We start from the raw sequence: 12718 nt of genomic DNA, 5'->3' as shown, positions 1-12718 counted from the left end.
TCTGATGGGATTTGTCAGGATTTATTTTGATTCCCCAGTTTTGACACCATTCTTCAATAGATGTTATGTGTGTCTGTAGTGTTTGTGATGCATAAAACCGATCTTTTTATTATTATTTCAATGGTTCATCCAAATGATACATTGCCGATCAGTCCTTATAAACGCGGTTGCTACATTAGTTAGTAAATATAGTAGAAAATATTCGATACTATGACTTAAGTATGTATATTTTTTTATGACACACTTCCTGGTCATTTCTGCTATACAGTGAGTATATATACAGGAGGTTTATCTACAAGGTATTACTCTATTCTAACCATGGTGGGAGGTCAAGTTTTCATTTCGTAGTACCACCACGGAAATAAAAGTTCATCTCCCAAGGCCAGGTTCGAACCAGCTCTGCTGCAGTTCCGAGGCTACAAGACCGGGATCTCAACTTCCTCAGCTAGACGTCTAATTATACTTTATATATTTTTTATTTTCCCTTTTATACTCTTCCATTAGCTTTATTATTTCCATTAGCTACTCTGGATCTTTATTTTAGATCTAATGAAGATAGGGGCATAAGTTTTATTTGAAACATTAGCCATTCATTAATAGTTAAAGCTATTTTTAAACTATAAGGTTAAAATTTAACCTTTTTTAAAAAAAGTTTATATATGATTGACCGTATTATTTCAAATTATGAAGATGTTTAGAGGTGCGGTTAAAAAAACTAAAAAAAAGTTAACAAGTATTTTATCGCACCACTTTGTAGACCTTTATCAGGGCTAAAAAGATACAAATACAACTAAAATATTTTGTAGGATAATTAAATAAAAAAATTAAATTAAGGTATGGTTACAATTATATAAAAATAAGTGAATAGAAAATAATATAAAAATGAACGAAAAGAAGAAATTAAAATAGTATAATATAATATATACAATGATAAGAATATTAAAAAAAAAAGCAATCTATTAGGTTAAATGAACACTGGACTAATAAAACGTAAAAATGGAAAAGTAGAGAAAATAAAAAAAATAAGTAAGTTGAGATTAATACTAATAATATTAATACTAGATACTAATTATTATGGTTAATAATTAATAAATAATAAGAATCATTGTTATTAATTAAAGATTAATACTATTATTAGGTCAAGAAAGGATAAATTAAAATAAAATTAATAATAATAATAAATAAATGAAGAAAAATAAGGCAACCCCACAGAATAGGTGGGGGTGGTCATGATTTGTGCATTACTCAATTGTTATTATTATTAATTTATCCTTTCTCGACCTTTATATAATTTCAACTTACTTCTTTATTTTATATCTTTTAGTATGTCAATTTTTTCTTCTCGTATCTAATTTTTTATTTTTACGTGTTACATTTCCTGCTCATTCTTAACCTTATAATTTGCGCAATTGTTTATATTCTTATCATTGTTTATTTGATATTAATACTATTTTATTTCTCCTTTTCTTTCATCTGTATTTAATTTTTACTTATTTTTAACCCTACCTTAATTTACCATTTTGTATTTTACTATCTTACTATGTCAAAATATTTTTAGATGTTTTTGTATCTTTTTAGCCCTGCTGAAGCACTACAAAGTGGGGCGAAGCTTTGGCAAAATAAATATTTCTATATTTTTATTTTTAATGTTAACTTTTTTACGTTTGTTAACTATTTTTGTTCTCTTTCGAACACGCTCCTGACAATCTTCTTCATAATTCAAAATACATTTAGTATTGAATATTTTTTTTTTGCCTTTAGACACATGGGATTGACACCGCAGGTGACAGATGAAGGAAATCGCGTCCTCATCTTCTCCCATACAAGACCCACCGCTGATGACTTCGACCCGACCATCATGATGAAGAGGATGGGGATGTTGATGGACTTGGTCCTATTGGAAGGAATCGTTCAGAACGGAATCGAAATCGTTGTCGACTTCAGGCACGTATGCTTCGGCCAGCTGACCAGATACAACCTCGCCCTCACGAAGAGAGTATATGACATCGCCATGGTAAGTCTCATAAGAAATCTCATAATTTAATCGATTCTGAAATATTTCACTTACTTTTTAAAAATATAAATAAACATTTATGAAAATTATAATTTTTTTGTGAGTAACTGAAGTGTCATACATTATCACATTGGCATTACACCTGTTAATCTAACTTAATGGTTACTTAGCAACAAGTAATCAATGTCATGTATTTTCATTCTGACAAGTGCCGTGAAAGCTACTACTATTACAGATATAAGCATTATACATTAATTTATAGTAAATTAAACTAGTTTTAAATTGAGCGCTAGCAGACATCTGTAAGTTTCCTGGTTTCTGAAATATAATTTTTCATAAATCCAACGTTATGTCCGAACACCTAGAAATCGAGATCTTTTGGATTTATTTCGGCAAATATCACAAAAACTACTACTCTTACAAAGATAAACGACATAAACTACTTTATAATGCATTAATTTATCTTTAATTGGAATGTTAATAGACATTTGTATTTCGAATATTTGAGTTATAGATTTCCCAATATAAATTCACAAACTACTGATTTTTCAGTGCATGTTTTATGAAATGTCCTTTTTAAGGTGCAGTTATATCTTGAGAACTATTGAACGTAAATAGCTCTATTAGGGCTTATATTTTAGAAACTTTACTCTTCTTTAAATTGTGTTATATTAAGTTTTTTTGTGTTGTTGATAGTTTTAAAGATATGGAGCTGCGAAAGAAAAAATAATGTTTTTAAACATTTTGAAACAACCACCACTTATTACTCCCTATAAATATACTTGGCAGACTCAGTGTCTATTGATACATAGTTTTAATTAAAGTAATCAAAAATCAGGGTAAAATATCAAAAGTTTTTCTCCCCTTGTGATCTTGTTCTAATAGTGCTTGCTAGATTGCTGAAGTTCTTAATGACTACTAAAGATCAACTTTGCCAAAGCGGAAAAATTTTAAATTTATTTTTAGAGTAGACTAAAAAGACAAGAAACTGCTCGTCGATTCGACTATTACAATATTTACAAGACAAACGGTCTAAATTGCCAATCCATTACAAAAGACTAATCTACATGACTATTATAAAAGGCCTATCTGGACATACGGAGTTGAGCTTTGAGGCTCCACTAAACCAAATCCAATCCTTACAGTCCAAAATTCTTCGTAAAATCCTTAATACTCCTTACTTTGTCATAAATCAAGTCATCCATCAGGACCTCAATATTCCATTTGTTGCCGATTTGGCCAGAACCAGATACCATTCCTTCCATGATAAACTTCTCAACCACCAAAATCCACTTGTTTCTAACCTGGCTTCTCCTTCGTTACCTAATAATCCTTCTAGGCGTCTGAAAAGAAGATTGCCTCGAGATCTTCTCTAGAAATGTTATTGGAGTTCTATCAGTGGGTAGATTCTCCTCATGTTTGTATCATCTCACTATGTCACCTACAGCAACTTTACTTGTTGTATATATGTGTATACAGTTGTAAATAACAATAAATAAATTATTTAAAAAAAAACAATTTTAGAGTTACCATCTTGATTTCGATACAAAAGTTTTAATTATATTAATAAACTTCTACAATAAAAAATATAAGGCCTTATTTGGATTACTCAATTTATTATTTTATTTGGAAAAACTTTATTGAAGTGGATTAAAAATTATACCGAATAGTCATCATAAAGATTCTAGTACGAATTGAGTTCTGAATTCTTTTCAGGTCACGTTCAAGATAAAATTAATCTCAATGATCTTAAAATCCCTTCTTTAACGGATTCAACCGAACGAGCTATCTTCTAAATTAAACCCCACCCTAACACAAACACCCACGACTATGTAACCTAGCTTCTAGGATAATTCCTGATATCCACCGGAGGTGCCTTAAAAGAAAATTATCCTTATGCTGTGAGCAATAGTTAAGAGTTAATTTTCTGGAAAATTCATTACAATTAAGCGCTTCTTATAATCGAATGACATTATCAATAACAATTTGAATAATTTGAATCGATTTATAGAAGCAGAAGTTATTAATTTTTTAAAACTTGATTATTTTTTTTACATGGCTACTTCATTGCTAAAAGTAGAGGAGCTTTACATTCATGAAAAAAGTGGAGAAAAATGTTCATGGAATCGCAATATTTCCACTCGTATTTTACTTTCAGACAAAAATAATTTTACGAGCAAATAGCCTATTGCCGTTTTCTTTTTAACTTGAATATTGTTTTGACTTTTGTAGGCTATTCAATTCGATTTTAATTATAAAAAATAAAGGTAGGCAGAATCAAAGGAAAGTTGATTAGTTGGTTAGTGCTAAAACTGTAGGTTGTAGATGATAAAAATTTATATAAATATTACTACACAAACTATAATTCAATCTTAGTTCTTGTTATTGCCGTTGTTTGGATTTTTTTTTTGGGGGGGGAGACACTACTAGCGATTGTTATTCTCTTGTAATTAAAAAAATAAACTGTTCAATTATTAATTATCCAAAAACTTAAAAATTAAAATTTACAAAACTATTATCCTTCCCACTGTTCTTTATGGATGTGAGACGTGGCCTCAGGAAGGGATGAACAGCGTCTTAAGGTTTTCGAAAATAAAGTATTACGCAAAATATTCGGACCGAAAAAGGATGAATTAACAGGAGAATTTAGAAGATTACACAACGCTGAATTAATGGTCCTACTATAAGATGGGCATGTAAGGTTGTAGGGCTTAGTAACGAACGGATCCCTAAAATGTTAATAAACACTGAACCAACGGGTAAATGTCTGAGGAGTAGACCGAAAAGTAGATGGGAGGATTGAGTTAAAACTGATTTAGTAGAATTGGGTTTGGAGAGGCATCACTGGAAGGATGTCTGCAGAAAGCGATTGGTGGTATCAGCATTGAACCTTCGGGTTAGTTAGACCTTTATTATTATTATAAACATATATTTGTGCTATGTTAAAAAAAAAAAAAATAAACTGCCAAAGTTCAATGACAACATTCAAAACAATGTATTTACACCGAATAGGTAGAATTTTAAAATATACAACTTTAAACTAAAGTTAATTACTAAATCCGAATGTCGGGAAAATTCTTTAATTAATTAAAACACAGATAGCACAAATATTTATTTGTTGGCAGTTCTAAAACAAGACTGACTGAACACAAACGAATGGATTTAGCACAAACGCCCTTTGATTTGTGACCAAAAACCAATACTCAACGGGTCGGCCACAAATTTAACCCAACTAGCCCCAGCCAATCCAACTAACTCATCCACTCATTTGCACATGCGCGAATTTGCCATACTTTGTCAAACGTGTAGATTTCCTTTGTAACCGTTGAAAACTCGGATTCGAAAGTTTTCTAAGATTTAAATTCATCATTAAAAAATACTAAAAGGTTAACATTTCCTTTCAAAACAAAAGTCAAATTCATCTAGATGTTATAAAATAGAAATTTTTATATAAAATTGTGTGCAATACTGATATAATTGAGAATTTTATGGAAAATTAGTTTTTAATGTAGGAGTGGGTAGCCCATTCCTAAGGCAATGGGCTACTAATTGTTCGAATCCGGCTGTGGCTAACAATTATTACCTCGCGTGTCTTTTTTTTTTTTAATTTTGCGGAGGAGAAGGCTCTTCGCGAGTCAAGTATTCAACTCTATCCCACTATATTTAAAAGTATAGTCCAGTTACTAAAGTAGACCTACGATTTCGACATTATTGCCCGTGGAACTACACTACAGAGGGCCAGAAATACCACCATCCACCAGGAACTCCAGCTACCCTCAGTGCCGGAGTATATAGGCCGAAGGCACATCAAATTTGTTGATGGGCTTAAGGCCTGTGCCAACCCGCTCTTCAGAGATATCGCCCCTCCACCAAGACCTGGGAGGTGGCAAAGCACTGTCCCCTTAGTAGACGTCCTCGCCGAGGGAAGGACTTCGGGCTCTGCAGCTTGAACTCAACACACCACCACCAGCCGGAATGGTCCCTCTCCATTTTATGTAAGCCCCCAACTAGGATGTTACCAATGTGAAACCGCCTTCAGCGGACCCTGTAACTCAACTTATACTGCCATACGGGAAACAAAGTCAGTATGTAATATGTATATATACTATGTATTATCATATATTTGTAATTGTAATTATATATCAATAAAGAGGATTTGAAAATAAAAAAACGACATTATTGCCCGATCGGTCCGAAGCCTGAGATATTCATTCCTTGCTCTGGAGGGTACTACAAGAAAACTGGATCTTGTACTTAATGAAAACAAGAAGAAGTACTTGATAGCTGGAGGATGTAGACCAGGAACTGGAACATTTGAAGCAGGTTCAATCAAGTTCGAGAGGGTGAGCTGTTTCATATACCTGGGAACTGAAGTGAACTGCCAAAAAAATATCTCTCAGGAGATAAGCAGAAGGATCAACGCTGCTTTGGCTGGCAAGACATTTCAGAAGCGGGTTCCTATCTAATGGGGCCAAGGTAAATCCTGTTTCCTTCTGGTCCTTCTGGACCCGAAACTGGAGTGTTGAAGCAGAAGACAGAGCAACCTGGAGGAAGCTACTACAGGAGGCCCAAGCTAAATAACAGTCTGTTGTGCTAATTATGATATGGTGACCTGTAGCCGTTGAGTCACCCCTGTGGGTTCGGGAGCCCTCCGGGATTTCCATTCAGCTTTATAAAGTGAGTACACTGAGGGTAATAATGTGGCGGTCGAGCGCGATTCTGAACAAATCACTTCCATGCACAACTGTAGGTCTAGTAACAGTACTTCCTTAGGAAATACTGCACACTTGACCCTTGAGTAGTAGCGGTAGAGAGTGAGTTGAGTTTTTAATGTAATTTTATTTAAAGGATTGATAGTGAAAGAACATAATTTTTTGTTTGTTTTTATAAGGTGCATCATATTTATTACAAAATAAATTTAAATATAACCAACCGATAAACAACCTTTAGAAATCGAGATGACGAATTTCTCTCGGAATTTCCCTGTCTATTGAGACATTAATACGGGTATCAATTCCTATAACCGACTGGTTTGGCTAGTTTCACCTCGTTATCCCTTGATTTATTACGCAACCGCGCTAACACATTAAATGAGGGAAAGGTAAGCTGCTTTACAGTAGAGAATCTCACTGCATACTACTAAGATATGATTTAATAGCGGATTCTAATTTAAATGCGAGCCGTAATTCCGGTTGTAAAATCAGCAACTATTAAATCTTGAGTCCTATATCCCCAGTTGTAAAAAGACGGGATCAAAATTTCTAGATTCTCTTCATAGCGCAAGAGAAAAGTGGGGGGAAAAGTTAGTTATTTCACCCCAGTTTTGATTGCTTTAATGAAAATTATGTAAAATTAATAGACAAAATTAGCCATGTAAAAAAATAATCAAGTTTTTTTTTTAATATTTATTTATTGCTATTTACAACTGTACATTATAATACATTTAGTAAATCTGATCTAAGTTAAATTGGAGTATTACAGGCGTGTAGAGAAACTACCCATTGGTAGCACTCTAATGACATTTTACATTAGCTGGTCTCGTGGCCATCTTCTTTTCAGGCGCCTCGGAGGATTGTCAGGAATGGAAGAGGATGCAAGATTAGAAACTAGGATGTTTGAGTGGTTAGAGAGTTTATAATGCAAGGAGTGATATCTGGTTCGGGCTAGATCGGTTACATAGGGAACATTAAGGTCTTTATGGATGATTTTATTTATGACAAAGTAAGGAGCATTGAGGATTTTACGAAGAATTTTGGATTGTAAGGATTGAATACGAGAGGAATTCGAAGGTTTAGTGGAGCCCCAAAGCTTAGGGGGTTAGAGTTGAGCTTTGGGGTCAACGTCATATGTCCAGATTGGCCTTATTACTGTCATGTAGATCAGTCTTTTGTAATGTGTTGGACGTTTAGACCGTTTGTCTAGTAAGTGCTGTAACAGTCGAAGTCGATGTGCAGTTGATCTGCATGCCATTAGTTAGCCTAAATTTTATAAATAGGACTTCGTTAGATATTTTTCTTGAATATAGAAGTTGTATCCGAACAACAAGAAATCAACATTTTTTGACATTATTTTGACAAATATCATAAAAATACTACTCCTACGAAGATAAACGTCATAAACTACATTATAGTGCAATTAACTACCTTTAATTTTATTACTAACGGACATCTGTACGTCTTAAGGTTCCTGAGATATATTTTTTCATAAATCAAAATTCGTGTCCAAACAGCTACAACTCAACATTTTGAAAATTCATTTTGTCGAGTATCATAAAAACTATAATAAACAACGTTATAACGCATTGAATTAGCTTTATTTTGAGTTTTAATATTTGTACGTCGAATAGTTTTTGAGATATAAATCTCTCTATAGGAATTCACTATCTACTGTTTTTTCAGTGCATTTTTTATGAAATTTTGTTTTTTAAAAAGCTATATCTCGAGAACTATTGAAAGTAAATAACTCTATTGGGGCTCATATTTTAGAAAATTTACACTTGTTTAAATGTTGTTTTGTTTAGTTTTTTTATTGTTCTTGATAATTTTAAAAGATATGGTGCTCCGAAAGAAAAATTAACGTTTTTTAACATTCTGAAGCAACCGCCATTTTGTATTCCCACTACGTACGATTGGTAGACTGATCAATTTATACTAGTAATTATACATAGTTATTATTGAAGTAATAAAAAATTGGGGTGAAATAACTTCTCCTCTTGTATTCTTGTACTATTTGTGTCCTAAAAAGTGGATCCTTGGATTCAAGAGTCATTTTTTGCTTTAAAAACTTTAAATAAAATATTGAAAAGACATTAACATTTTATTTTGTTGTGAAGAGCTATTACTAGTGGCATATGTCGATTGGAATTATTTAGTATTTTTCTATTAGTTATTCTTCTGTTTTGTTAGCTGTGACGAAATATTTTTTATTATTTTTTTATCCTTATATTATTATTTAAAAATCTACGACTTGGACTTTTATAACACTATTATCAATAATTTTAATAAGGGCGTAATAACCAAGATGTTAATCTCCCTGAATAGCAATCTAATCTAATCTAATAATTTTAATACACTGAGTTAATTTTTTAGTATAATAATTTTTTTTGTTTAAATCTATGGATTAAAACACTATTGAAATGAATGTTTAAACATTTAATTTAAATTTTGTCACCGTATTGTCAATTCCACTATGCACGCGCATGCGCTTGACCCCCTGCCCCGACCACATTGAGGTCAGTGGAGTTCTTCAGCTATGCAAATTTGTAGACAGTTCATTTATTCAGTTAATCATAAATTATTTATTTTAAGAAATTTTCTTTAGAGAATATTATTTACAATCTGAAATATGTATATTTTTAAAGAATGTTTTAATTAATAAAATAATCATTCAGTTATTTAGATAAACAAATAGAATTCTTAATTATAATATTTATTCACTCCAAAGACAAATTGACTTTCGAGTTACTTATTTAATTATGGTTTCTTGAAATCCGTATACTTGGACATCACCGGATTCGGAAACGCGTAATCAATTCGATCATGCCTTAGTACAACATAGATGACAAAATAGTATAATTAACGTGAAATCTTATCGAGGGCCAGAATGTGGCTTAGATCACGAACTAGTAATTCAATAAAAACTTAATATAAAAAAGAGAAATGAAAACGGGTCTCGTCCTAAAAATTTCGATCTAGAGAAATTAAAAAACCATTTAATTCTTAATCAATTCCCGTTCTAAATAAAAAATTTATTTGTAGTCTTAAAACCTTTAGGTGAAGGTCACGAAGACATTGAGAAGTTATGGGTAGGAATCAGAGATTATATTAAAGAGGTTGGTAAATTGTGTCACGGAAAAAAGGGAATTAATAAAAATAAACATTGGTTCGATAAAGATCGTCTTAAAATGTGTTAACAAAGCTCAAAAGCCGCTAAGTTAAAAACTTTCAATTATCTTAGAAAAAACAATGTTACGTACTTCCTGTCCTCAAAAAGTGAGAAGTCTAAATTCCTCAGAAACGAAAAAAGGGAATATCTAAAAATAAAATAATAAAGATAGAAAATAACGAAATCGAAAATAACGTCAGATTAAAGGATCAAATTAAATCTTAAAAATAAAAAAACATTATAACGTAATCATTATAATCTTAGTAAGTAAAAAATAAATTTTAAGTAAATAGTGTCCATCGAATTTAAGAAAAAAAAATAGTACTTATATAATATAATTTTGACGTAGCAATAATATGTAAATTTCAAATAATTTCGTCCAAAAATTGAAATATAGTAATAAATATTTCATATGGCAAGAAGTCTTATTATTATTTCAAATAACAATAACAATATAGTACAGCGTTAGTAAGTTAAAATAAATAGTGTCCATGGTGTTATAAAAAATCAAGAATTTATATAAAATAATTTCGATGTAGTAATAATCTATTAATTTCGTCCAAATTTGAAATATAGTAATGAATATTTCATATAGGAAGAAATTTTATTTTGATAATTTATATTAATTTAATTTATAATTTTATTATTTCAAAGAACAACAACAATATAGTAATTTTATAACCTGTACAGCCTGAGTAAGTTAAAATTATTTTTTAGTAAATGGTGTCCATTGTAATATAAAAAAAACAAGAAGATATATAACATAATTTCGATGGAGTAATAATCTGTTAATTTTGTCAAAAAATAGAAATATAATAATGAATATTTCATATAGGAAGAAGTTTTATTATTATTTCAAATAACAACAAAAATATAGTAATTAAGTTACCTGTACAACTAAAGTAAGTTAAAATTTATAAAAAAATCTCAAGAATTTAAATAACATAATTTCGATGTAGTAATAATCTATGAATTTCACTTTATTTCTTCCAAAACATGAAATATAATAATTAATATTTCATATAGGAAAAAAATTTATTGTTACTTCAAATAACAACAGCAATATAGTAATTCAAGTTAAAATAAATTTTAAGTAAATAGTGTCCATTGTGCTATTAAAAAATCAAGAACATATATAACATAATTTCGATGTAGTAATAATCTGTTAATTATAATTACGAATATTTCATACAGGAAGACTTTTTATAATTATTTTTTAAAATAAATTTTCTGAGCTCCGCGCCCCGAGAGTGTTCTTCAAACGTAAGGAAGGAGTTGAGTCACACTTGACCCACATCTCATTCGTTATAACATTCAACTTCTATACTCTGTTGCACATGATAGTTACTAATTCCGTTTGTTGCCTTATGGAAGTTGAAATAGAGCCCAAAGACTCTGGGAATAAGTAGGTTTTTTCGAACGAATAACGAGATTAAGAAATCGAAAAGTAGAACGGAGTGTAACACTAGAGAGAAACCAGTTTTTATGAAGTTCTAACCTCAAATGTCCCATATTAACCCAGAAATTCGTAAACCTTTGGGAGCGAACGTAATTTCATATTTTTATTTGAAATAGTAATAACTTTTACCAATAGAAACATTGGTTTCGAAAACCTTACGATTTTTTTTATATATAATCTTTACATTTACTTTAGACTGGTTATTATTGTTTGAAAAAAAAAAACAATTTTAGTTTAAAAACAATCTATAATTCTTTATAAGTCCGTTTTAGCCATCCTCAAGGACATCACACATATCTTTTATTATATATGGTTTTTAACTATTTTAAAAAAAAACAATATTATTGATAAATTATACTACCTTAAATTCAATTTTAGAACCACATGAATTATAAAAAAAATTCATGCAGGCTATTCTACATTGCAAAGAATTGCCTATTTTTGTGTTATGATTACAGCCTCAGTAAGTAAAAAATAAATTTTAAGTTAATAGTGTCTATTGAATTAAATAAAAAAACTAGAACTTATATAATAATGTAATCGATGTAGTAATAATCTGTGAATTTCGTCCAAAAATTGAAATATGAGAAGAAGTTTTAGTATTATTTAAAATAACAACAACAAAAATATAGTAATTACGTAACCTGTACAACGATAGTAAGTTAAAATAAATTTTAAGTGAATAGTGACAATAGGATTCGAGCCCGTGTCCTAGGAGTTAGAAGTACCGTGGCTTACCACAGTGTACCACGCTCTCAATAAAAATAAAACAATATAATAATCTACAATAAAAAATGGAATGAAAAGATAAATTAAAGTTAAAGAAACTGAATAGAAAATAATTCCTTCTTAACCCGTATTTAAGCCTCAATTACCAACTTTCAACAAATATTTCTAAAACTCATGATTACAGGCACTTCTATATATTTAAAACGCGAGCGTCAATTTTATGAATGTAAAAGAGATAATTACCAGTTCTTAAATGTTCCACTAAAAAGTAAAAGGGGTGGGAATGGTTAATTGGAAGGAAAAGAAGGGTAAGCCGAGGGGGCTTAGTGGATCAGTTGCCTGTAATCGATAGCCAGGGGGGGCTGGGGTAGCAGGTGCCCGGTCATTAGGGGGGCTCGTCCGGCAACCTGTTAGGTCTTGGTCAGGTAATGCTATCTCTGTCTCTTCTTCCATTATCAGCAATGTTGTACATTACATTACTTCAAACACTTTTAAAATTATTTTATTTATATATTAATTTTCAATTTTCAAGTCTTTTTAAACAAAATATCGACATTTTGATCAAATAATATCGGATTATTGTGGCTCATAAAGCATCTCGATATTAAAACAATAGAAAATATCGAAATAAA

The 12718-nt window shown here is 30.8% G+C and overlaps 1 protein-coding gene across 1 annotated transcript in view; it reads left to right on the top strand.

The window, feature by feature from the left end:
- LOC106681725 (alpha-tocopherol transfer protein-like) overlaps positions 1 to 12718 on the top strand; it is a 121828-nt gene that overhangs the window by 60679 nt on the left and 48431 nt on the right. Inside the window, exon 3 of the mRNA XM_014422194.2 lies at positions 1762 to 2014. Coding sequence (XP_014277680.1) covers positions 1762 to 2014 — 253 coding nt within the window. The remainder of the gene's footprint in view (positions 1 to 1761; positions 2015 to 12718) is intronic.

The sequence above is a fragment of the Halyomorpha halys genome, unplaced genomic scaffold (assembly GCF_000696795.3).
Source record: "Halyomorpha halys isolate HHAL.00 unplaced genomic scaffold, Hhal_1.1 Scaffold362.1, whole genome shotgun sequence".
Classification (NCBI taxonomy): Eukaryota; Metazoa; Arthropoda; class Insecta; order Hemiptera; family Pentatomidae; genus Halyomorpha; species Halyomorpha halys.
Note: the sequence above shows the minus strand (reverse complement) of the source record. Positions and strands in the feature narration are given on the sequence as shown.